This window comes from Crocuta crocuta, unplaced genomic scaffold (genome assembly GCF_008692635.1).
Source record: "Crocuta crocuta isolate KB4526 unplaced genomic scaffold, BGI_CrCroc_1.0 scaffold218, whole genome shotgun sequence".
Lineage (NCBI taxonomy): Eukaryota > Metazoa > Chordata > Mammalia > Carnivora > Hyaenidae > Crocuta > Crocuta crocuta.
Window position 1 is genome coordinate 5,609,761 of NW_027533170.1, and position 27,559 is coordinate 5,637,319.

General features: G+C 41.6%; 1 protein-coding gene across 1 annotated transcript in view; it reads left to right on the forward strand.

The window, feature by feature from the left end:
• PGGT1B (protein geranylgeranyltransferase type I subunit beta) overlaps positions 1 to 27,559 on the forward strand; it is a 64,207-nt gene that overhangs the window by 1,219 nt on the left and 35,429 nt on the right. Inside the window, exons 2-4 of the mRNA XM_077746326.1 lie at positions 2,883 to 3,082; positions 11,940 to 12,058; positions 27,343 to 27,410. Coding sequence (XP_077602452.1) covers positions 2,883 to 3,082; positions 11,940 to 12,058; positions 27,343 to 27,410 — 387 coding nt within the window. The remainder of the gene's footprint in view (positions 1 to 2,882; positions 3,083 to 11,939; positions 12,059 to 27,342; positions 27,411 to 27,559) is intronic.

Below are 27,559 nucleotides of genomic sequence, written 5' to 3' on the forward strand. Positions count from 1 at the left end.
AGTGGTCAAAACCCTGTCTTATTTCACAGTTAATAGTCAAGTAGATGGCTTCCAAATTTTGGAACCTGAGTTCTGATTACACAATTATTGCTGCAAAATGGGAGAAATAACATAAAATATTCTTAATCAGGAATGCCTGTTTTATTTGTAGTCCTTGTTCTCTAGAACTTTTTTTTTAATGATTGGAGGCACTTTAGAAATAAAATATAGAAGTGGACAATGGATTTTAAAAACAGAATGGAACTACTACAAGATACACAGTAGGAAGGTTTCTTTTGTATTGTTTTCGAACATGTTACTTTTTATTGCACAGGAAGGCAGCTCTCCATTTCCTGCATTGAAGGAAAGCATACCAGGTCGTGTGCTTCTTACAGCTTTTTGTCTGCTTTCTTGGCGGTTTTCTTTGACAAAACCAGTCCTTCTGAGTCTAAAATGAGGGATTTATTATATGGTTCCTTTATATAAAGGATATAGAATAAGCATAATTAATAATATATCAGTTACAGGCTTATAGAAGGGCAAAATAAACATTTCTTACACTGGTTTAAAAAGGATATGCATAAGGAATTTAGAAAAAAACCTAAAGGGAAAATTGTTAATAAAGCACCCATAATTCTACCGCTCCAGGGTAACTTTTTCCAAAAATATACATACATATCTTAAAATAGCTACATAGAAGGCTCCCCGGGTGGCTCAGTCAGTTGAGTGTCCAAATCTTGATTTGGGGTCAGGTCATAACCTCACACTTTTTTTTTTTTAATAGTTTATTGTCAAGTTGGTTTCCATATAACACCNAATTGATGGACACTAGGCTCTTTCCATGTTTTGGCTATTGTTGAGAGTACTGCAATGAACATTGGGGTGTATGTGCCCCTATGCATCAGCACTCCTGTATCCCTTGGGTAAATTCCTAGCAGTGCTATTGGTGCATGACCTCATACTTTATGAGCTCGAGCCCCACAACGGGCTCTGCGCTGGCAGCATGGAGCCTGTTTGGGAATCTCTCCCTCTCTGTCTGCCCTTCTGCTGTGTGCACTCTCTCTCTCTCTCAAAATAAACCTTAAAATAAAATAACTACATAGAATACATTTTATTTACTAAATTACTTAACATTATGTTACACATACTTTCCTGTGTTTCTGTATATTTTCTAACATTATTTAATGGCTGAACAACATTCCATTATGTAGATGTTGCATCATTCCTATACTTTGAAAACTTGAGGTAATTATACTTCTTACCTAATCATGTAGAGTGGCATTTTACATGGGGGTTAGATTCTCTCATGCATGCGCCAACAACTTGTGTGGTCAAAATCACCCCTGAAAAGCCTTTTCCTTACCTAGGAACATATGATATTATCTCTCAGTCAGTCCACCCTCACTGAATTTGGATGGCATTGCTGGTTCTTGAGAATCAGATTAAATATTCGGGTTCCCATCGAGGGCCCAGTTGAGTAGGGTCATCTTTTGGAGCATATATAGAGTGCATTGTTCATTCTACTAAGTTGAACCTGTGTGATTTGACTCCATTTTGAACATCTTCAGACATGTATGTAAGTGTGAGTAAAAGATCTTGGATTTTAATCACAAAATGAAAATTCCTCTCTGCTGGGTATACCTGAAATCCAAGCAATGTGGATTTCTCCCTGCTTGTAAGGAGGCAGCAAGAACAGCCTTCCGGCCATACCCAGCCGTTTGTTAATGCAGTTTATTAAAGACATACAGAAATAGCGGTGAATGAGTAGCCACTAGTGCCTAAAAATAGGTGCTTTGTATTATTGAACAAGTAAAAGATAACTTCTGCCCAGACAGTATCTTTTTTAAGTAGTAGATTTTCTAAAAAAGTGAACAATCAAAATTATACTCAAACTTCTCTTTTGCTAGTTGACTATAAACATCCTAGGTTCAAGCCTGATCTTTGGGTGGATTTCTCCCCCCAAAAACTGCCTCATGAACTTTTAAAGGAAATAATATATGATGGAAGCAAATTAAGTTCCTCTTTAAAAAAAGATAGAACCATGTTATTTCATTTCCTAACATATGGGTAGTTGGAGAACATTTGTTTGCTATGGCAGAAGGATGCAACATTGCTGCTAGATGATACACTGACTCAAGCACGAAGAGTAAAATCTAAGTTGCAAAAGAGAGGCACCTGGGTGGCTCAGTGGGTTAAGCCTCAGACTTTGGCTCAGCTCATTATCTGGCAGTTAGTGAGTTCAAGCCCCATGTCCAGCTCTCTGCTGACAGAGCTGAGCCTGCGCCTGCGTCTGATTCCGTGTTTCTCTCTCCCTCCTTCCCTCCCTCCCTCTCTGTCTCTGTGCCCCTCCCCTGCTTGCGCTCTTCCTCCCTTTCTCAGAAATAAACAACAAAAAAAGGCTTGAAAATGAAACACACTTGTGAAATATAGCGTGTGTATATACTGCATTTGTGTGTGTATATATATATATAGTTTAAGTGATTCCTGCTTTTCTAAAGGGGACGAGGAAGGTCTCTGAACCTTTGAAGCATCTATAATTATTTAATAAACCTTTGTCTCCACCGTTTGATTTGAAGGTTTAGCTTCCCTACCCATTCATTTTATAAACGTGACCTTCCAAAAAGGTCTGTTGGCAAGTTTATTCAGATCCATCTGTTTTCACATATACCATCCTTTAGGGGCCGTGATTTTCTCGAAACGAACTAGAAGCTTTGGGTCTTGCATTTCTTCCCAAATCTCAAAGAAGTTACAAGTTCTGGAAGGACTGTGGGCTGAATTTTACGAGGCTTAAGAGGGGGTCTCCAAGCCTGTAGGGCTCGGAATAGAAAAGGGTGGGTCGAGAGAGAAATCCGAGGGATTAAGCGCTGCGAAAGGCCGTTGGCGGCGAGGAAGTACAACCACAGACCGGCTCTGGGCCGGGAGCTGGCCCCATCCCCGCGCGCCGGCCCCGGGTCGCCCCTCGAGGTCCCTTCACGCCGCGCGCCAACTGCTTCCGGGTCGCGGCGGACGTCGCTTCCGCAGCAGCATGGCGGCTCCGGAGGACGNTCTTCCAGCGCTGCCTCCAGGTCTTGCCCGAGCGCTATTCTTCGCTCGAGACCAGCAGGTGACTGGTGGCCGCGGTCCGCGGGGTGGGGACGCCCACCGGCCCCCGCGGAAAGGCACCGCGGAGCCTGCCGGCTGACCGGGCGTCCGCGGGGCCTGCGCCGCTGCCCACCCGGCACTGCCGGCTGCCTCTCCTGTCCGGCGGGCCTGCGGTGGCTCTCGCTCGCCCGAGCTACGGCCGGAGGATCGGCGGAGCCGTAAGGCCAGGGCTTGTGGAATGTCCATTTTCCGCCTTTTTTCACTTCCAGCCATTTTTCCGGTCAACTCTGCGCTTCCTTCTTACTTCCTCCCGAGGCTGTGGATCACTTGGCCTCGTTACATCCGAGTGTAAAAGGGAAAAGACAGATCCTTTAGGCTTCGTATTTTAGATAAATAGCCTGCCCCGTGCTACCCTTTCCTGCAAAACGTTATTCACTCTTAATTGAGTATCTGTGTGGTGTTTGAGGTCTGTAGGGGCGGCGCCGAGCCTATAAGGTTTGGGGAGAAATGAACTTTCCAGGAATTGTACATCTAACGATAGGAGAAGGTTGGCGGAAGAGGTGCGGTGTTCCGTAAAGCAGGCTGTGAAAAGTGTATCTGCTGTAGCCTTGTGAGTTGGAGTTGGCTGAGGAGTGTGATTTGGCTGCGGCTGAGAAGCTGTGAATTAGTCATTCAGAGTAAAATCTGGGGACGAGGAGAAAGGAGGCGGTTTTGCTCTGCATTGCCGGGGTTTGAAGCGAGCCGCCCTCCAAATTGCATGGGACGGGATACGAAGAGAGCAGATTGGTTCTGCTGTAATCGCTCCCTATTTTCTGACTTCTGATTCCCTGGTGTAATTTTGAAGTCTGCATGGCCGGGGCAGTTTTGGAAGTTTTACAGATTCCTTCTGCCTACGTGGTCTACAAATTTATGATGATAGGTACTGGAGTACAGCTGAACAAGACATGCAGTTTCCTGTAAGAGGCACTAAGTAAATACTCGTCGAGTTATGTGAGCTGAGCCCTGAAGGATGAACACATTCTCCCTAAGGAAAGAGTGAAGCGTTACTTATATTCCTTTCTCTGTCCATGCTAGGTGTTGATTGGCTAGCCGAGCACACATCCCTAGACCTAAATTAAGGTTTCCAAAACCCACTCCACTGACTGGAATGATATGGGATGAAACAAGTAATGTTAATAAATCACACATTTTATGGGGACTGATTTTATGTGAATTTGGGCACATTTGGGTGGCTCAGTCCATTAAGCATCTGACTACCACTCAGGTCAAAATCTCCCAGTTCATGGGTTCAAGCCCCACATCTGGCTCTGTGCTGACAGCTGGGAGCTGGGAGTCTGGAGCCTGCTTCTGATTCTGTGTCTCCCTCGCTCCCTCCCCCCCCATCTCTCTCTCAAAAATAAACTTAAAAAAATTTTTTTTTAATTTTATGTGAATTTGAAGCATTTGGATAAAAAAACTTCTATTGTGATTGTTAAAGTTATAGCTATCATTTTAGATCTGTGGTTGCATTTTCTAAATGTCAGTGTTTGACTGCTCTGTTTAAAATTCCAGCGTGGACAAAACCATATACACTAATGCATGTTGGTAAGCTGTGTAATGGTGCTCATAGAATAAATATAACTGCAAAAACTGAACAACAGATTTAATACTTTAGAATAATCTTAGCATCTACATCAGGCATCACCTGTTAGGTAATAGTGTATAATGCCATGGTGCATTAGTTAATATGTCTAATGTTTATCACTTGAGTATTTTTTATCATTTCTTATTGTGTTAAATAGCACACTTAATAGCCACATTTAAGATCCTCTGCACCTAAAAGTTTTTGTAGTGATTTTTTTTTTTTTTTACAGGTTTTTCAGTTTTTCTCTTTCCTGATTCACAGTCTTTCCTTAGTTTTGCATGAACTCCTTTGGTAGGGGTGTGTGATTGATGATTGACTTGAAGATGCTCGTGAAGGATCTCTGATCTTTTAAGCAAAGGTGACAGGTCACAAAATTTCTACTGATACCAGCATTTTCAGATAAAACAGTATGTTGACACAATTCTTACTCAGTACTGCTGTTTAATTCTACCAACATTTATTGAGTGCCTGCTATATGTCTGGGTACAGGCATACGGTGCGAAACCAGTGCTCCTGGTGTTCATGTGTTCCCTTCTTCGTACTGATATAGGTATGACACAGGACTCTTAGGAAGGCTGCTAGCAGGCTAGACATTTAGTCACTTATTTTCTGACCTACCACTTTGGCAAAATTACTTCATTTTCCTGTTTCTTTTAGTCTGACAAATAGGACTGAATTTTTCTTTTTCTAATAGCAGTGGCTTTATGAAAATAAATTACCTGTGGCTTTTTCATACAAATATCTGAAAGGTGATAGTTCCTAGTTAACTCAGGTGAATATTAAACCTTGGATTGTGAGCTTTGTGCATTAACAGGTTTCTTTTTTGTAAGTGGCTTAGAGAGTTGTTTGGTTAGGAGTTGCTGTTACCGTTTCTATTTGGGTAACGGAAGTTAGAGTAGGGTAGGTTTTTTGGGGTTTTTTTAATCAAAGGACTAAATACTGACCATTTTCTGTGTATGTTGTTTTTTATGGATCGAGCTCCTTTCCAAGAAGGGTTTAGTCATTTGGTTTTTATTTTACAAGACCTCACAATCTACCTAGTCTTTCTGTTCACGGGTCCTTCCGTATTCCCCTACGTAGCCTGTGATGTAGCTGACTACCATGTAGCAACTACTCTGCCCTCTCATTCCCTCCCTTATCTGAAATACATTGCACCCCAGCAGTGTACCTCTCCAAGTGGGATGGCCATGGCAGGAGGCCCTACATTAGTGACATCATAAAATGCTTATAAAAATACACATACCTGGGCCCCTCCCCAGTTCTGCGTCGGACTCTGTGTACATTGTGACGGGCATCCCACATGGTGCTCGTGCGCGCTAAAGTTGGAGACAGTTCGCCTGACAAGAGAAACAGATCTGCTAACAGATTCTTACGGCAGTGCTTCCCGGCTCTTATGTGCATATAGATCACCTGGGGATCTGGTTAAAATGCAAGGTGTGGGAGGGGTCTAGGATAAGACAGTCTGACAAGTTCCCAGGTGAACCTGATCTTGCTGATCCCCTCACCGCACTTGAGTTTGTTTGCCCAGTGATTGTGGTATTCATAAGACTTTATGGAAGCCCCTTAGCTCCTCCTGAAGAGAGACACATCTCAGAAGAAGTAACCATGGAGCTGAATAAGTATTACTATTAAATTTGTATTCAGTTTGGGGAAAGTCCAGGATGGATTATAGGCAAATGGACAATAAAGGCAGACAAGTGAGTGTAAAGCAAAGAAACTTCAATCATTTGTCTGATAGTGGTTCAAAATGGAAGGCAGGTGTGGTAGGAATTTAGCCTGGAAGGTAGGCATTGGCCAGATCACAGGAGGGCTTTGTGTGCCAGGTTAAGAAACCTGAATTTGATGTCACATAAGTGATTTGAAGTCGCCAAGCAGTGAGTCTTCCTGATGACATACGCGTTTCAGAGTGACCGTTCAGTTTGAGATGGGTTGTTGTAGCCAGTGGGACAAGACCAGAGCCACGAAGACCAGTTAGCTGTTGCAGTAGTCTGGAATCCAGGTGCCGGGTAGTGGAAGGAGGGCTGGAAGGGAGGGCTGGAGGAAAAAGGAGTTCCAGGACTCTAGGATTGGAACAGCCATCTGGTCTCCAGAGCAAGAGGCAAAAGGAGCAGGTTTAGAGAGGAAGAAGATGATTTCTAGAACAGTACTTTTCCTATAGCTTCTAGTTATTTCCTCCCATAATGTAACTTGCCTAAGCTTAGAAGGACTGTTTTATTTGTTTTTGTCATGATATCCAGTCTGTAGTAGATGTTTAGTAAACATTTCTTATGGAAAAATTATTTTGCATGTAAAATAATTCCAAAGATGAGTAATTATACTTAAAAACATTTACCAGTCGAGTCAGCACTTTGAAAAGAGTACAGATCAAGAGTAAAGCTTAAACTTCTAGCATTCCTGCAGTGTTACAGCCAGTCATTCCAGAGGATTTATTGGGACCTCTGTGTGCTGTGTATTTTAACTTTATGATTAATTTTCACGTTTTCTCTAAGACTTTCTCATCATTTCCACCGTTAGCAGTTTTACCGAGCAACTGTGCTCCTGTGTCTAAATATAGCTGCTTGTGTATAATTTTAGAACTCTTTGCAGTATGATTTAGTCATAGCCCCACCTGAGATCTAGGCAAGAATGCAGTCACTTGTTAAAGACACTTGGAGATGCCAGGAAACAGAGTGTACTAGAAAGGGGCAGAGTAGGTGATCCAAAGTTGGGGAATCTAGTCAGTGCCCATAAATCAGTGTTTCCACTATATTCCCAAGTGGTCGCCTAATCTGCTCTAGCCTAACAATACCCTCCTCATTCTCCTTTAGTGAGTGGCACAGGAAAATCATGTTACTGTGATTTGATTCTTTTTTCCCCACTTCTCAGACTGTTTTTCCTTTTATCTATTTTTTTCCTGTTTAATCCTTGGGGTGTTTTTTTGGTGCTGTTTTTTAAGGGCTGAAAATTTTGTTCTTAAGCCTGAAAAATTTGACATCTTTTGGAGATCTTAGTTGATGCCTCCCATCTGTGAATTGAACCCCTGGTGCCGCAGCTTGATTTAGAGGGGATGAATGTTACCTCTTAATCCATGTAAGATACACTTTTCCTAAGTGTTGTTCAGAAGGGAAGAGGGGACAGGAAGGCACAGCTGACCTTTGCTTTTTCAGCTTATAGTTTCAGAGTTCAATTCTAGGGAAAAGAAGAAAGAGTGAGCACAAATGCTCTGGAAAGTAACAACATTCTAATATCTACACGGGCCTGATTTTAGGCACGTGTCTTGGCACGATTTCCCCCCTCGTCATCTGCCCAAAGTAGGTGCCCAGCAGTCCATACCCCAAGTAGGACTCACTGGGGCACCGTAAGATCCTCCCTTCTTTCTCTCAGAGGCCCACAGCTTCAAATCGGGGTTTTTTTTTTTAATGGCTTATTTAATTTTTTTTCTTATGGCTTTTAATTCTCTCTCTCTCTCTCTCTCAGAGTTGTAGGACTGCTTGAGAACTCACGTGTGGTCAGAAAGGACTATCTTCTTTCCAGCCTGTCCTAAGAGGGAGCCCAGACACTGCTCCAAATTGAACAGTTGGTTCCGCCAGCCGCTGCTGGGTGCCTCCCTTTATAAACAGAACTTTTTCACTGCAGCTGCATTAATCCTATAAACCTTAGTCTCACTGGCTAGGAGGTGAAAATACTGGACTCTCAGAAGCCTTAAAAATTGAGTATGCAAGATCTTAAAAGTGGTTTACTAGCAGCTGACTGAGTTTTGGTATTTGCATCCATCTTCAGAAGCAAGCAAAATGAAAAGCAGATCATTCAGATAACACGAACACGGAACAGTATGACTTTGGAGCCGGGTTACTTGGCCTCAGCACTGTTGACGTTTTGTTGAATGGTGCTGTCCTATGCATGGTAGATGGGACATTTACCAGCTAGATGCCAGTGGTACTCTTCTCTAACGACAACCAAAAATCTCTCTACAGTGTCCCCTAGGCGCATTATTGCCCCAGTGGGGATCACTGCTCTAGAGCGGTACTCCTGAGGCCTGGCTGCATGTTACACTCACCTGAGAGGTTTCTTACACCTGTGCCCCTGGCCCCAAATTCCAGGTATCCAGACCCCACTTTCCACCCAGAATTTCAGTCTCGTTGTCGTAGAGTAAGGGCTAGACCTCTCTGTGTTTTATGGGTGTTGTTTTAGTTTTTTTGTTTTGTTTTTAAGTTTATTTATTTTGAGAGAGACACCGTGAATAGGGGAGGGGCAGAGAGAGAGAGAGAGATAAAGAGAAAAAATCCCAAGCAGGCACCACACTGCCAACACAGAGCCCTATGCAGGGCTTAGACCCACGAAGCCTCAGATCATGACCTGAACTGAAACCTAGAGTCAGACGCCTAACTGAGCCACCCAGGTGCCTCTAGTTATTTGTTTTAAAGCTGATTCTAATGTGCAGGCAGGTTTGAGAAACACCCCTGAGACCACCACCCTGTGACTCAGAGTTCCTAAGTCATTTTAATTGGTTATCTAGCAGTGAAATCTCAAGCACATTCCTTTACTTCTTTGGACTTCATGATCTTGAGCTAAAAAATTTAAGAGAGTACTTAACTTAGGAAAGAATACCACCGGGGCGCCTGGGTGGCTAAGCATCCGACTTTGGCTCAGGTCATGATCTCACAGTTGATGGGTTCAAGCCCCATTTTGGGCTCTGTGCTGACAGCTCAGAGCCTGGAGCCTGCTTCAGATTCTGTGTCTCCCTCTCTATCTGACCCTCCCCTGCTCACATTGTGCCTCTCTCTCTCTCTCTCTCTCTCTCTCTCAGAAATAAATAAAACATTAAAAAAAAAAGAATACCAGCTTATTTTTATAACCTTTTATATGTTTTCTTTTTTCTTTTTTAAGCAGGCTTCATGCCCAGTGCAGAGCCCATCTTGGGGCTTGAACTTATGACCCTGAGATCAAGACCTGAGCTAAGATCAAAAGTTGGATGCTTAACTGACTGAGTCACACAGGCACCCCTAGATGTTTTCTTATCACATACCTTTTATTAATAGGAAGCTCTTTGATTTATCCAGCCTCAGTAGGTTGTGTTATCAACAACCTCCTGTTGTCCTCCATTTCCACCTGTCTTCTTTTTGTTTTATTCTATGATACCGTAATAAACTAAATTATTACATAATTTAAATTAATTTTATCTGGCTGTAATCCTTTACAGCAACACTGAAAACCCCTGGGAGAGCTCTCCAGGAGGGTTAGATGGAGTATTGCAGAGCTTTTATTTGTTAGTTAATTCAATAAATGAGTACATATCATGCACAAGGCAGACCTTATCTCATTGGACATGATTATCATGAAGAACAGTGATTCTCAAACATGGCTGCTGTTAGCTTGAAGCCTTTCTCTTATCTAAAGTATCATTTTGTTTTGAGAAAGGGCAGGGTCCTCTGGGGAGGATGGTTGCCAACCAGAGACCTGGAGATAAGGCCTGTAGTGTGACAGTGTGATTAGATTCTGAGGTCGTCAACTCATGTCAAATCCGGGAAAACGCCAGTAATGGTAGCCTCTGTTTGTTGAGTGCTTGCGTGTGGGCAGGTAGTGCAATACCTGTGTGAGGTGTTATGTGTGGGCAGGTAGTGAAATACCTGTGTGAGGTATGATGTGTGGGCAGGTAGTGCAATACCTGTGTGAGGTGTGATGATGATTTGTAGATAAGCAGACTTAGAAAAGGCAGAAAAGGTCCTGCCCAGGTTATAAATTGCTGTAAACTAGCCAACCTAGGATTTGAACCTAGCTCGTTTGACAGTAGAATCTGAACTCTAAACCGTAGCCTCCCATATAAAGGGGTCCCCCCCCCTTAATTTAATCCTGATCTTGCTCAGATAAATCACCTGCCTAATTCTGGTGGATCTCAATGGTTTGTTAGAATTAAATTGAGATACAGCATATGAGGAAGTTTCTTGCTCACTGTCTAATACATAGTAATAGTCTCTCAATAATGTAACCTTCCCCAAATCTTTTGTTCTTAAGTGTAACAATATCTTATTAGTTTTAGGTTTTGCCCTTAAACTTTGTTTGGAATTAAATTATTCTCTGATTTTTCCTCCTATTATCTAATGTATGCTAGCCTCTTTCAACCAGAGATCAGAGAGAATTACACACTTAAAAAAAAGTAAAGAAAGTGACTATTTTCTCATTTTTCCTTAAGTTGGTAATATTTTTCTAGATGCATGACAAAGCAGTTAATTTATTATACACAGAGCAGATGCCTCAGGGCATTAGGGCTTATTTCTCTTTTGGAATCTTTTGAAAAGGTGGCAGAATGTGTCAAGTGGCTTTGCTGTAAGATTTTGGACCAGATGATTTAAAGTATTAATTTATTAGTAATAGTCATAGGAATTATTAGAATATAGAAATAAAATAATCATGTTCAGGGGTGTCTCAGTCAATAGAGCATGCAACTCTTGATCTTGGGGTCATGAGTTCAAGCCCCATATGGGGTGTAGAAATTAAATAATTTTTTTTTTAAACTTAGGGGAAAAAAAGAGACAACCATGTTCAGAAAACAGTATAAAATATACCTCAGCCTGAAAAGAATTGTATATAACAAATTTTTTCTTTAAAAAGTAATCATTTAAGTACTAGTTGTCAATGAAAATACGGAGTTTACATTTCTCATTTAGTGTGCAATCTTGGAGAGGAATGTGTTGCTTTACAGGTTTTCATTCCATCAAGGAATCCTCTCTGGGAAAATGGAGTTGAAATGCATATGTATTTTTCAAAGTATCCCTTATTTCCCAAAATCTATTTTAAGTTTTGTCTAATCACATTATTTGTAAACAAATTTGAGTACAGATGGATTTATTTTAACCTTCTATAGTTAAGAGTTAAGCACCAACTATAAGCATAGTTGATCTTGGCAAATAAGTAGAAATCGGTTTTCTCTATGTTTTCCAGCCTTTTGGAAAGGCTAACTAGGTACAGGGAATTCTTTTTTAAACCTACATTATTAGCCTTCAGGTAGCTGATACACTGACTTCAGGGAGTGCATGTATGTTTCAGATGAGTATGACTAGTTATTTGACCCCCAAATGCTTCTTTTTACAAATGAAACAAAGGTTTGATTGATATTATTAAAAGATAAGAATAAATATGACTTTTTGGCTTTTGCAAAATGAGTACTGTTTGAAATCATTTTAAAATTAGAATTTATTATTTTTCTGAACAAGAAAGACTTCAGGGTTTAGACAGTTAAGATGGAATTTTACGTTTGTTTGTTTGTTTTTTCTTTTAGGTTGACAATTGCATTTTTTGCGCTCTCCGGGCTGGATATGTTGGACTCCTTAGATGTGGTGAACAAAGATGATATAATAGAGTGGATATACTCCCTGCAGGTCCTTCCCACAGAAGACAGTGAGTGAGTTTTTAGCATTTTATTTTTAGTGTGACTAGCTAGTTGTACTCAGCATAACATGTGTTAGACTAGCAAATCTCAGTATTTATTCATAAACTCTTATCGTGTTTTATTCATCCATGTTTTTGCTTGCAATGCTGCCCTCCCATTCTCTTCCAGTACAGAACTTGATGGGTCTAATCACGGGGGCACCTGGCTGCTCAGTCAGTGGAGCGAGCGACTCTGGATCTCGGGGTCGTGAGTTCAAGCCCCACAGTGGGGGTAGAGGTTACTTACAAAAATGGAATGAAAAGTAGTGTGGTCATGAATCTCTTGAGAGAAGAGCTTGCGGGTGTCTGGGATTAGAGATTGGCAGTTATGGCTGCTTGCTGTTCTGTGCCTCCGCATTGGTGACTGCCTGTCCATGATTTGTATGTGTGTTTTCGTTTGGTCAGTTTGGTAGCATTTGCTGTTTTTCATTCCCACCCATTTGTTTTTTTCTTTTCAGTGACCTCTCTCCTGTCACAGAGTTTCATTTCAGTCTCCTTGGTTTTCCCTCTCACGTCTCAGTAGCCTTTTCTTAACAGTCTCTTAGAACTCTTCATGGCACTGCAGTCCCTTTTATGCTAAAATTTATATATTACCTGATCAACTAAATGCACACAAGTCTTATATACCCTCTTGTTTACTGTGTTCATACCTAACGTAGATTTAACTTATAAATGTTAGAAATGCGAACCTTGAAAAGAGAAGCAGATAAATTCCCAGAATATGACTCTGTTTTTATCATGGTCATCACTCACTCACTTGGCTCTTAAGAGTCAACATTGACAAATTAACCATGTGTTTCATTGGTTGGAGTAAATATATATGAAGGTCCCACCTAGATAAACCTTAAGGAAATAATAAACTAAAGGTTTGTTTAGAAGGCAGTTTGCACTATTAGCAGATGCTCTTAGGCATAGTTTATGTCTTTCTGCTTTATTGTTCTTGAATTTTGTAGCGTTTGTGTTTATGTAATTTCTAAAATCTGTGCCTGTTGACAAATCCTGTTTAAAAATGAGTGAGCATTTTGAACTAGGTCTGTCTTACAGAAATATCCGATCGCTTTTCCCCAGCTGCATGAAGCAGCGTATATGCTACACTGGTCAGTAGTGGCACGTTCCAGCATGCGTCCAGCATGCTGGTGAGTAGGATGTATTGAATGTCCTCCTGAGGCTGTGGAGAGAGGCTGTGATGAATTACAGGATGTGCTGTGCTGCTCATTGTCTAAGAGCTTGGGGCTGACGTGAAGTTGTAGTCCTAGACACCTGCAAAATGGAAGTAATTTGTTACTGTTTTTGTTTTTTTACTAGTTTGATTCTGGGATTTCTAAAAAAAACTTTTAAAGTTAAGTATTAGGGACACCTTTGGGGAGGGGGAGGGTTCAGTCTGTTAAGCTTCCAGCTCTTGATTTTGGCTCAGGTCATGATCTCCTGGTTTGTGGCATCAAGCTGCAAGTCAGGCTCCACGCTGATAGCACAGAACCTGCTTGGGATTCACTCTCTCCTCTCTCTCTCTCTCTCTCTCTCTCTCTCTCTCTCTCTCTNTACCTCTCCCCTGCTCGCACTAGATCTCTCTCAAATAAATGAATCTCAAATAAATGAAGTTTTAAAAATGTCTTAATAAAAATAAGTTAAGTATTAGACATAGTATTATTATGGATTCTCATATTTTATTGTTTACTGAAAATACCTGTCCTGATTACATTTTATGTTGTAGTTTCTTAAGGGGATGTATCTCACATAGTACACATGTGAAATCATACAGTGAGAGTCACAGAAAAGCTAGTCTGTACATTTTTGCTAAAATATATTTTGCATTATTTTTAGAAAACATTTACTGATACTCATTTCCCTGAAAGGAAATAGCCATTGCTTCTATAGAAAAGTGTGGATTGTAACATTTTAGTGAGAGGACTTGTACGTAGGTTCAGTCACCAGAACATTTATTTACCATGTTTTCCACCTTCTGTCTTATTTCTCCCCACTCCTGAGCAGTCTTTGTGGGCTCCGTGACTGTCTTCTCTTGCGCCTGGGTGGCTCAGTCGGTTGAGCTGAGCGTCCGGCCTCGGCTTAGGTCATGATCTCAAACACATGGGTTTGAGCTCCGTGTCGGGCTCTGTGCCGACAGCTAGCTCAGAGCCTGGAGCCTGCTTCAGATTCTGTGTCTCCCTCACTCTCTGACCCTCCCCTGCTCATGCTGTCTCTCTCTCACTCTCTCTCAGAAATAAATAAAACACTAAAAAAAAATTTTTTAAACATGTGTACTTTCTCCTAACACTTTTACTGTAAGTTTTTTACATCAACCTGATGCCCATTAATACCCATATCTTTTCTTTTTTAAGTGCAGCTTAGAGAGTGGTTAAAATAATTGGTTAATTCTTCTCCCAGTGGAAAAGCAATGGCCACAGAACAATTGACTGCTGCTTTTATGTTCTTTTTTTTTAATTTTTATTTATGTTTTTGATGTTTATTTTTGAGAGGGGTAGAGAGAGAGAGAGAGACAGAATCTGAAGCAAGCTCCAGGCTCTGAGCTGTCAGCACAGAGCCCAAAATGGGGCTTGAACTCATGAACTGTAAGATTATGAACTGAGCTTAAGTCAGACACTTAACCAACTGAACCACCCAGGTGCCTCACTTTTGTGCTCTTAAACGTGGACTTTACATGAATCGTTTTGTTATCCCTTGGGGATGTGACTAAGCAAGTCAGTGAACTGTTTTTTTGTGTGCCTTTAGTTTAATTAAAACCCATATTCTTTCTAAAGACTGCTGTGTTGTGAGGAATTTGCTGTTCCCCCAAGTCATATTATTCGTAGTAATGGCGTTTGCCGCAGGTTCACTAGAATGGCTGACGGGGAAAAGGTGGCGGATAGCCAGTTGTCGGGGAGAGCGCGGCCTGCCTAGAGCCCCCACATGGTGCCGGTGGGCCTGTGCCTATCCTTTGGGGACTGTTGGGCAGAACTTAGTGTTGAACGTCTGTGTGGTCCCTGGTCCCTAACACGCTTCTGCTCCCTAGTACACACCCACAGGAGTGACAACGTGTTCACCGCAGGATGCACACGAGAGCGTTCACAGCAGCGTTTCTCACAGGGGTCCAGACGTAGGAAGCATGGAGACTACCCGTCATTGGTACAGTGGGTAAGCGGTGCGTTAAAGTCTCCACCCAGTGGGTACCGTACAAGTAACAGGAAGGGCGGTCTGTAACTATGTGCACAGATTTTGATGAATGTCGCAGGCAGGTTTCGAGAAAAAGTAGTATCTAGTATCTTACTCTCTTTATACAGAGTACAAAATTAGAAGCAGTCTCAGCTTTTGGGGAGTGAAGGAAGGAAATGCAAAGGGTAAGTAGGAGCGAAGCAGGAGGGGCTTCGAGGGTGCCGTCGCGGACTTCTTCCTGAGCTGAGCACAGGTTATGTGGATGAGTTTACTTGGCACAGTCTGTTGAGTTTGATTATGATAGTGTACTTTTCTTATGTTTCGTTTGGTGAAAGTTTAAAAACAATGCTTTGAATTCTGATTGGTGCTCACCATCTCTTTTGAGACCCATCAGAATTCTCTTTCCCATCGTACTATCAACTCCTTGGATTTCAGTGGTTTGCCAATTTTTTGTCATTTGTCATTGCTTAACTGCTGCTTAAAATTTTTTTGCTTGTGTCTGAATTGCAGGGCAGAGAATGCATGTGTCTTACATTTCTTTTCTCCTTCAGTGCCTAAGGCATTGTTGTGCATTAGGAGTTGAAACCCCTCCCTCCTCCACCTTTACTCTTCTTCTTTTCTGTATTTTCACGTTGGGTCCACAGCATTGTGATACTGTGATTTCAGAGACAAGTATACTTCGTCCACAGTCCCCCTCACCGCTTCCAAAACCCTTGGCATTTCCCAAGCCTTTGGAGGGATAAAGTTGCCTTTTGTTATGTTAATGAGGTTCTGGAAAGTTTGTAGGGATGGGGGCTGCTGGCCCGTGGAGCCGAGCACTGATTAGAGGGTTGGAAATTGCAGTCCCACCCCCAGCCTCCAGGGAGGTTGAAGCAATTGCCAGCGGCCAGTTATTTAATCACTCTTGTCAAAAAATATGTAGCTTACATAAAAACCCAAAAGGACGGGGGTCAGAGAGCTTCCTGGTTGGTGGACACGTGGAGATGCTGGGAAGGTGGCGCTCCGGGCGTGGAAGATCCGAGGCGCCTCCCCGTACCTTGCCCTCCGCACCTCTTCCGTTTGGCTGCTCATGACTTACATCCTTTTACTGTTAACAACATGTTTCTCTTGTGTTCTGTGAGCTGGCAAGTTAATTGTACCCGAGGAGGAGGGCTCATGGAACCAGCCAGCCCGTAGCCAGTGGGTCAGGAGCCCAGCTAACTGGGTTGCAAGCGGTGTCTCAAGTTGGGGGTGGGGTCTGGGCCGTTTGCAGTCCTATGGGACTGAGCCCTCAGCCTGGGGAATCTGATGCTGTGTCACAGTTGATTATATGGAGTTGTATTCGGATTGAACTGAATGAATGGCTGGCGTTCTGAGAATTGCTTGTTGGAAATTGCATCTTAGAACACCTAATTTAAGCATCCTCTGGCTCCTCAAATATTTTCTCATTCATAAGCATTTGCAGACAGAGTAGAATGTGCTTTCCATTACTCATACGTCTATATTTGTCCTGCTTGGTGATACCACATAAATCTTAGGGAATTTAAAAATCTGAAAATGTTAAAAGCCCAGGACCTAAAAGAAAAACTTGGTAAATTTGACTAAATAAATACTTATAAATGCTATGCAGTAAAAGGTAAGGTTGAATAAAAGACAGGCTTGGAAATTGTGGTAACATATATTAACATCCAGATTGTGAAGAATTATTAAAGATTGACAGGAAAATGACACATCAGCATGTAGAAAATGACAAAATTTAAGAATAGGAGGTTCTCAAAAGAAAACAGTAAATAAAGGATTAACCTTACTAGAGAAGTCAGGGAGATGCAGCAGAAACGGTATTGCATTATTTTTTATCTAACACATAGATTTAGCCCGAAGTTTTAAGAGTTGGCAAGAATACAGGGGAAAGAGCACTTCAGTATCATTTTGGTGGAATTGAAAATTATTGTAACCTTTTGAGTGACATTTTAGCAGTATAATTTTTTACCACAACTGACATTTTCTTGTGTGTGTGGTCGTGAGTTGATTAATGGCCCCCAAAGATATGTCCAATCAGAACCTGAGAACATGACTTTATTTGGAATATGGGCATTCGCAGTTATAATTAAGGTAAAGATCTCCACATCGGTGGCTGGTGTCCTTATAAGAGAAAGGAAGAGGGAGATTGAAGATGCAGGGGGCAGGGCGGGGGAAGGCCAAGCCAGGGTGTTGCAGGATTCTCTCTCAGAGAATCGTGACACCGAGACTTTTCTTTCCAGGAAGCAACTTTATTTTGCCGGCACCGCTCAGTTGGGTTCGTACCCAAAAGAACTGAGCGGCCCACATCATATGGCATAGACTTTTTTATGCGTTTTTTATTTCTTTGTCTCCCATATGTGGTAATACACATAAACATGCAGTCTGATTAAGTTGTTTCAGTTTACAGGAACATGGGGGATGTAGGCAGCTGGACTCATATCTAGGTGACCTTGAAGTCTTCTCTTCTCTCTTCTTCAGTTTTTTCTTTCTCCTTAGGGAGGGGTTCCTACCACAAGGGCAGAGGTGGAGAGTAGAGTGCAGGTTACTATGCAGGACTGCTGGGATTGCCCCAGCCACCGGAAGCTGAGAGACCAGCGGGAATGAACTTTTCCCTCAGAGCTTCCGGGAGGAGCCAGCCCAGCCAACACCTTGATTTTGGACTTCTGGGCTCCAGAGCTGTGAGAGAATACGTTTCTGTTGTTGAAAGCCTCCAGATTGGTGGCAATTTGTCACTAACCTCAGGAAACTAATACATGTGCACAAAAGTCTCTGTAGAATATGTTTCAGCGTTGTTCATCTCACTGGCAAATTAGAAGGGGAACCGGTGCTCACAAAAGTGAATCAGTTAAAGGGTCCCTGGGTGGCTCAGTTGGATAAGTGTCTGACTTTGGCTCAGGTCATCGATCTGGCAGTCCACCAGTTCAAGCCCTGTGTAGGGCTCTGTGCTGACACCTTGGAGCCTGGAGCCTGCTTCGGATTATGTGTCTCCCTCTCTCTCTGCCCCTCCCCCACTCATGCTCTGTCTCTCTGACTCTCAAAAATAAATACAAAAACGTTAAAAAAAAAAAGTGGAACATTAAATCAACTATGGTCTACCAAGAATAGTACACAGTAGTAAAGTGACTGAGGTCGATCTGTGTATATACATAGGGACGTGAAAATGTTCTTCTGTGGTTAAACTATATATGCCAACCTGTACACAAATGTTTTAATAAAAAATTTTTTTATTATAAATGTATAGGAAAAACTCTGACAGGGTATATAGAAAATCTTTGTAGAGGGGGAGGTAGATGGGAACCGACGTGGAGGGATGGCAGCATTAGGTAGTACTTTCATTTTATTCTCTACATCTGCACTGTTTGAGTATTTATAATAAGTTTCTACCTTTAAAAATTCAAGTTAGGAAAAGCTTTAATGTCTTCAAAACACAACAAAACTTAAGGTGTGGTTATATACAGATACTGATATTTTTCTAATGCAGAAATAATGCTGTGCGCTAATTAAAATTTTAAAGTATTTAAGGCACTGTCAAATACGTTGTCACATTTGTTCTTCCCCAGAAGAGGAAGATGAGAGGCAGAGTGGTGAAGAGACCTGCCGGAGGCCACACAGAGATACTAAGTGATAGAGTCAGACTGGATCCCAGGCTTCTGACTCCCAAGCCCCCTCAGTGCTCTGCTGGTGAAGTATATATGTCCCGAGGGGACCATTCTGTGCGGACCTTGTGGCCCTTCAGTGCTTTGTGAATATTCAGTCGCAATTAACCCTGACTTTCCACTTAACTCTAGGGTTGTAAAGACGCTAGTGGTACTCAGTCTAAGTGTGTGGTCACACCATTGGAGGTTTGGGGCCATTCTCATCAACCTCTGGAAGTGTTTAGGAAACGCAAGGCAGGGGCCACCTGGCAGGCTCAGTCAGTTAAGCATCTGACTTTGGCTCAGGTCATGATCTCACGATTCCTGAATTCGAACCTAGCCCCACATTGGGCTCTGTGCTGACACTTCAGAGCGTAAAGCCTGCTTTAGTTCTGTGTCTTCCTCTCTCTCTAAAATAAACAAACAGTAAAAAAAAAAAAAAAAAAAAAAAAAAAAGNGATTGTGTGTCTCCCTCTGTCTCTGTGCATTCCCCTTTCTCAAAAATAAATAAACATTAAAAAATAATTTTAAAAAAATAAAAGATTTTTTTTGAGAGAGAGTGCGTGCCAGCCAGAGAGGAGCAGAGGAAGAGAATCCTAAGGTCTTAAGCAGGCTCTACGTGAGATCATGACCTGAGCTGAAATCAGGAGCTGGACATTTAACCACCTGAGCTACCCAGGCACCCCTAAAACCCCAAGTTTTAAACTGAGAGGTGCCCCAATCATCAAGCAGGAGTCAGCTTTGTAGCTTAAAGATTGTCTTCCATGAGCAGACACAAAAGATAAAGACAAATCAAGGGACGGTTTTTCCTTGTCAACAGCTAAACACGTTCTCTAATAATGCATCCCTCTACATGCTCCCATATAAACACATATGCATATTATATTCCTGTACATATGCCCAATTTTGCTGAATCTTGTCTTCTTCCCATGTACCCACTTTCATTTTTCGGAAGTAATCTGGATTTTTATGATGTATTGCTCTCTAAGCCAGCTTCCACGTCACAAAATTAAACTAGTTTGACTTTGTGGCTCTGATAGTAGAGGATACATTCACCACATTAGTGGTTCTCGATTCTGATTGCGTATCAAACAGGCANCCCACTCCTCTTGCATTAGGACCCAAGAGTCATGTACTCTGTTTTTTCAAACTGTGCAGTTGATTCTGTTGGGACCCAAACCACTTGCAGTTTATTTTGCTACTACTGAGTAGGAGCACTAGATGGCGCTGTCTAATAACCTCCAAGGAACCTTAAACTATCCTGAATATACATCCAGTTGTAAATTTGGAATGAATTTCATGTTTATACTAATAATTATCATGAACAGGTAAGCTTACCAGAAGTATAAACGAAAGCACAATAGCAGGCAAATGTTAACAGGAACCAGTGTGCACTCTTTTGAAGACGGAGGAGAGGCAGGTGTTTTTATTTTAGAGAAACTCCATTTCAGAGGGAAGCTGCCGTTAGTTTCCTCTTACTTCACTTTTGTTAAAACCTAATGAATTGGCTTTAAGTGGCTACTGTTTATTGCGCCTTGGTCACTGTGATACACATAATAGGAGCGTGTCCTTTAACACTTGTAGGAACCCTGCAGAATGCTGCCTGCAGTACATTACTGTTCCTCGCTCAGAAATAGAAGGAACAAGCTCAGAAAGGTTGTTACTTGCCTGTAGAACACAGAGCTAGTAGGAATAGGATCTTGAGTTTGACTCCCAAGTGTCCATGCCACCATCTCCCAACCTTAGGTGATATTTTTGAACATCAGTATGTTTGCTGCCTTTTCAGAACAGTTAGTGATGTAAATAAGCTAACAGCATAGAAATGAGCAAATAAACATGCCATTTAGTCATTTACCTGTAAGGAAATGATATTTCATTCAGAAACATTTTTTTAAACCCTAACAGGCGTTCCTCACTTTACTGCACTTCACTTTACCGTGATTTGCAGATGCCTCATTTTTTACCGATTGAATGTTTGTGGCAACCCTGTGTCATGCAAGTCTTTTAGTGCCATTTTTCCAACAGCATTTGCTTATTTCGTGTCTCTGTTTCACATATGGGTAATTTTCTCAGTGTTTCAGACTTTTTTGTTATATGTATTATGGTGACGCATGATCACTGATCTTTGATGTTACTATTCAGATTGTTTTGGAGCAGGACGGACTGTGCCCATAGAAGATGGTGCACTTAACTGATAAATGTGTGTGTTGTGGCTGCTCCACTGACCCGCCGTTCCCCTTCATCCCTCTCCTCAGGCCTCCCTAGTCCCTGAGACACAGCAGTATTGAAATCAGGCCAGTTAGTAACCCCACAATGGCCTCTCAGTGTTCAAATGAAAAGAAGAGTTCACACATCTGTCACTTTAAATCATAAGCTAGAAATGATTAAGCTTGGTGAGGAAGGCATGTCAAAAGCCTAGACAGGCCAAAAGCTAGATTTCTTGTGCCGGTCAGTCAAGTTGTGAGTGCAAAGGAAAAGTTCTTGAAGGAAATTAAAAGTGCTACTCCAGGCCCACCTGGCTGGCTCAGTCAGAAGAGCATGCATGATAGGAGAGCACAACAGCCTTATTGCTGGTGGTGAAAGTTTTCAGCCACAGCATTCCCTTAAGTCAGTACCTAATCCAGAACAAGGCTCTCTCATTTGTATGAAGTCTGAGAGGTGAGGAAGCTACAGAAGAAAAGTTTGAAGCCGGCAGACATTGGTTCATGAGGTTTAAAGAAAGAAGCTGTCTCTGTTATCATAAAAGTACAGGTGCTGATTCTGCAGCAAGTTATCCAGAAGATCTAGCAAAGATAATTCATGAAGGTGGCTACACTAAAAAACTGTTCAGTGTAGATAAAACAGCCTTCTTCTAGAAGAAAATACCATCTATGACTTTCCCAGCTGAAGAGAAGTCCATGCCTAGCTTTCTAGGGGCTAAGGCACTTGGTAACTGTAAGTAGAAGCCAGTGCTCATTTACCATTTCTCTTTTTTTATGTTTAGTCATTTATGTTTGAGAGAGAGAGAGGCGAAGAAAAAGGGAGATCGAGAATCCCAAGCAGAATCTGCACTGTCAACGCAGAGCCAATTTGAAGCTTGAACTCAATAGCTGTGAGATCAAGACTTGAGCCAAGAACAAGAGTCGGACACTTAGCCCCCTGAGCCATCCAGGTGCCCCTCATTTACCATTTCTGAAAACTAGGGCCCTCAAGAATTGTGCTGCATCTCCTCTGCCAGTGCTTGTACATGCAACAGCAAAGCCTGGCTGACAGCACATCTGTGTACAACATGGTTTACTGAATATGCTCAGAAAAGATTTTCTTCAAACTATTACTGCTCATTGACAGTGCACTTGGTCACCCAAGAGCTCGGATGAAGATGTACAACGAGATTAATGTTGTTTCATGCCTGAAAGTCTTTTTGACTTTCAGCTCTTATTGAAATACATTCTAAGGCTGTAGCTGCCATAAGGAGATCCTGACGGATCTAGGTGAAATAAATTACAAACCTTCTGGAAAGGATTCACCAGTCTAGATACTACAGAGACCATCTGTAACTCACAGGAGGTCAAAATAACATTCACAGGAGTTTGGAAGAAGTTGATTCCAGGTCTCCTGGATGACCTTGAGGGGTCCTAGACCTCAGTGGAGGAAGTCCCTGCAGGTGTAGTGGAAACAGCCGGAGAACCAGAAACGGAGCCTAAAGGTGTGATCGAATTCCTGCAGTCTCATGATAAACCTTGAACGGATGAGGAGTTGCTCCTTATGGATGAGCGAAAAAAGTAGTTTCTTGAGGTGGAATCTACCTCTGGTGAAAGTGCTGTGAAGATTGTTGAAATGACAGCATAGGACTTATTTTATTTATTTAAAGATTTTATTTTTAAGTAATCTCTACACCCAACATGGGGCTTGTACTCATAACCCCAAGATCAAGAGTCACATGCTCTACTGACTGAGCCAGCCAGGTGCCCCAACAACACAGGATTAAGAATATTACATAAACCTAGGTGATAGTGATGGCAGAAGTTGAAAGGATTGAAATTTTTTTTTTTTTTTTTTTATGACTTCACTGCAGAAGTTTTCACAAATTTGAATGTAGGAACATCAGGGTGGCTCAGTTGATTAACCCTCCGACTTGGGCTCAGGTCATGTATGATCTCACAGTTAGTGAGTTCAAGCCCCACATCGGGCTTGTGCTGTCAGCATGGAGTCTGCTTCAGATCCTCTGTCTCCCTTTCTCCTTCCCTTCCCCATGCATGTATGCTCTCTTTCTCTCTCAAAAATAAACATTTTTAAAACATTTTTTTAAAGTTTGGGTGTAAACCTTTGCCTTTTAACTCAAAGATAACCTGAAGATTTTTATATAATTAATTTCCAATCTCTTAGAGAAGACTGAATTTTGAAAGCAGTTCTGCTGTGGGTAAAATTCTGTTCAACAGCATCACATGCTGCAGAGCCTGAAAGGAACAGTCAGGCATTCGGCAGACTGCATTGTTTTATTGTAGGAAATTGCCACAGCTACCCCACCTTCAGTAACTGTCGTTCAGCAGCCATCAGCATTGAGGCAGGACTCTTTTGGGGAGGGACTTAGGTAGGCTTCCTAAGTGAAGTATATACTCAGACCCAAATGGATGCACAGCTTTCTTTTTTCCCTTTTTTAAGTTTATTTTTTTTGAGATCGAGCCGCTTGTCCAGCTCTGCACTGACTGTGCTGAGCCTGCTTGAGATTCCCTCCCTTTCTCTCTGCCTCCCCCCAATAAAGAAACACTTAAAAAACATTTTTAACATTTTTTAAAAGTGTTTATTTATTTTGAGAGAGAAACTGCCCACGTGCGCACAAGTGGGGGAGGGGCAAGCAGAGAGAGAGAGAGAAGAGAGAGAATCCCAAGCGGGCTCTGCACTCTCAGCACGGACCCCCATGTGGGGCTTGAACTTGAGAACTGTGCGATCATGACCTGAGTGGAAACCAAGAGTCAGACACTTAACCCAGGCACCCCAATAAATAAACATTTTTCTTTAAAAAAGGAGGAAAATCTTTAAAAGGGCATTCCTAAGGGGAATTAAAAAAAAAGTATTTAAAAATTTTAGGTCATAATATTATGGAAGATAATGTCAGCATCAGATGAAATGCTAGGCCTAGGGAAAGTATACCTTTGATACTGCTGCTCCCCTAATTAGGAGGGATTAAATAAAACCAGTGGTGATAAAGGGATAAAGACATCTATGACTTGGGGAAGACAGTTTATTTTTAGAAAAGTTTAACATTACACCCAGTTTGGAAGCAGTGTTAGAATTCTAAAGATGCCCCCCCCCCCCAAATTCCTGTCCCCTACTCCTTCAAACACTAAGCGCTATGGACTTTGAATACGAAGTTAAGGTTACTGGTCAGTAACCTTAAATAGGGAGATTTAAACCTCAAAAATGGGGAGATGATCTGTAGGGGTTCCATGTATAGGGTAGGCCCTAGGACCTAAGGATTTCAGCCCCATTGCAGGCGCTTTGGTCCAGGGGCCCAGGTGTGAGCAGTGGCAAGGGCCCCAGCTGGCGGTGAGCAAGGACATGGAGACTCTGTCCCACACACGTGCCGGACAAGCTGAACTTGAGGCCGACTGTCCCCCAGAGCCTCCAGTAGGGAGCACAGCCCCTGCCGGCACTCCATTCCAGGCTGGTTAGGCTAATCTTGGACTTCAGAACTTAACAGAACTGCCAGATAATAAATGGGTGTGGTTTCAAGTTAATAAGTTCCATGATAATTTGTTATGGCAAAACTGACGGATACAAAGAACAGAATTCACTCTCCTCTCATTCCACACAATATAATTTTGTTTATTCCCCTCTGGGCTTTGTTGATAAGCATCCTTTGATTACTTATAATCATAATCATATAAATGATCCTGTCCTACCTTTTCTCTCAACTTGATCATTTCTTCATGCTGCTACATGGTTTTCTCTAATTATTTTATTACCAGTATCATGTTCCTTTGACGAGATACAGTATCATATTTAACCTGTTGGACTTTATGTGTTGCTTCTAAATGTTCACCAGTGTATACTGCAGTGGGTGTTTCTGTGCTTCTGTGCGTATGACCTTCCTCATACAGGGAGTTCCAGGAGTAAATTCTCAGATGTAGCGCTATCCAATCAGAGGCTGAACCTTTTTATGACTCTTATTACATATTGGCAAGTCTTAAGTGGCTTCCTCATTTAGGTCTTTAGCAGAGATAAAAGAACTGTGTTCATGAATATCACCTTTAGATAATAGCCTTTTACAAAAACTTTTTGTTAATGGGGTAAGGTGGTTAGTGGAGAATTTTAAATTTAGTGGATAAAGTTCCCTAAATTGTGCAAGAAATTAATGTTTAAGCTACTGCTCTAAGTATTAGGAGAGATCGAAAGCTGAATAGAGTACCTGATTTGAAAAAAATAACAGAGTGAAAAACAGTTATTAGGAATCAGTCATGTTCCAGTCATAAAAGATATGAAACTGGTTTCTCACGTAAGAACCTATTTATAAATCTACTTGATTTTTTTTTTATTAACAATACAGTACAGTCTGCTGATACATTTCTATTCTCTCTATCTATAGCTGTCAAACCGTAACTATTTTCTTATTGTGGGTATAACTAATTATTCATTTATAGTTTTCTTTATTTTTTTTTGCAGCTTCATAGAGATATTGTTGACATATAACACATGTAGGTGTAAGGTATACAACATGATGTTTGATACATGTATTTATTGCAAAATGATTACCACAGTCCCCTTACATAAATACTACATGCGTGTGTGTGTGTGTGTGTGTGTGTGTGTGTAGTAACCAGACTTAAGATCTCTCCTAATAACTTGCAAGTATATAACACAGTCCTATTAATTACAGTCACCATGCTGTACATTAGATCACCAGAAATGACTCATCTTAAAGGTAGATGTTTGCACTTTAAATCAACATCTTACCATTTCTGCCAGCCCCTGGCAACCACCATTCCGCTCTGTGTTTCCATGGTCCAGCCTTTTTAAATTCCATATATAAGTGAGAACATATAATATTTGTCTCTCTCTGACTTATTGCATGTGGCATCCATACTGTCACAAAAGGCAGAATTTCCTCTTTCACGGCCCAACTTTGTGTGTGTGTGTGTGTGTGTGTGTGTGTGTGTGAGAAATTGTCTTTATCCACTCATCCATTGTGTGTTCTGTGAGAGAGAGATTTTCTTTTTTCACTCATCTGTTGATAGACACTTGGGTTGTTTCCATGCCTTGGCTGTTATGAATTATGTTGCAGTGATCACTGGGGTGCACATGTCTCTTTGACATAGTGATTTTGTTTCCTTTGGATATCTACCCAGTGGTGGGGTTGCTGGATCATATGGTAGTTCTGTTTATAATATCTTGAGAACCTCCATACTGTTTTCCATAATGGCTGTACCAATTTATATTCCCTCCGCCAGTGCACAGGGCTTCCTTTTCATGGTTGTGACTTAGTTTCCAGTGTATTTCTTTTCTCAAGATTCAAAGCAGAGTGCATGAGGTGCCCTGGTGATTCAGTTGACTTGATTTCAGCTCAGGTTATGATCCTAGGGATCAAGCCCCACATTGGGCTCTGAGCTGAGCATGGAGCCTCCCCCACCCCACCCTGCCCTGCCTCCAGCCCTTTAACCGCTCACATGCATGCTCTCTCTAAAATAAAAAAATAAAAACAAAGCAGAGTGGGTCATTGGACTCAGAACAAAGGTTTGTCCAGTACTAAAATACAAAGTACAGGGTGCCTGGGTGGCTCAGTTGGTTAAGCAACTGACTCTTGGTTTCAGCTCAGGTCATGATGTCATGGTTTGTGAGTTCAAATGCCACGTCAGGCTCTGTGCTGACACAGCAGAGCCTGCTTGGGATTCTCTCTCTGCCTCCCCCACTCACTCTCTCTATCTCTCTCAAAAATTAATAAATAAAATAAAAAAATTTAAAATACAAAGTACATATATGCAAAAAATATAAAATACAAAGTACTCTACTCTTGTGAGTAGAGCAGCTTAGACCTTTAGCTTGCTCACCTATAAAGAAGCAGTGAGTTAAAGTAAAAAGGCAGTGGATGGGAAGTTAGGATTCCAGATCCTGATGTGTTATTAACTGATTGTTACTTTGAACATGTCACTTAACCTCTGAGCTTCTGTTTTCTACTCTATAACACAGGGATTGAATATGTTGATCACGTGAAAAATAATCATATAGAAAAGGTTTGAAAGCATTTTGCACATAGTGAGGTATGTTATAAACTAAAAGTATGTGGTAGGAAACCATTATTTTGTCTCTGGTTGGAAAATTAAATGAGAGTCCCATAAAGTGAGAACAGACCTGGAACATGCTAGAATGAAAATGGAGACACTGACAAAGCTATGGTTCTAAAATACTCAGTTTCTGAAAGAATGTATAATTGATCTGCTTTAGAGTCTGTTCAAAAGTAAAATATACTTTAAATAAGTACATGGTTTTATTTTCTAGGATCCAATCTAAATCGCTGTGGTTTCCGAGGCTCTTCATACCTGGGTATTCCATTCAACCCATCAAAGGTGAGTTCTGTCTGGGTCCGGAGCAGGGAGGGGGGAGGTGGGTGGATTTTAGTGAGAACAAAAACTAAGAAATGACAGTAAGTCAGGCTTCTGTGTTTCACCCCAGCTAAATATTGTCGACTAATGTGTATTGTGACCTATAACTCCTT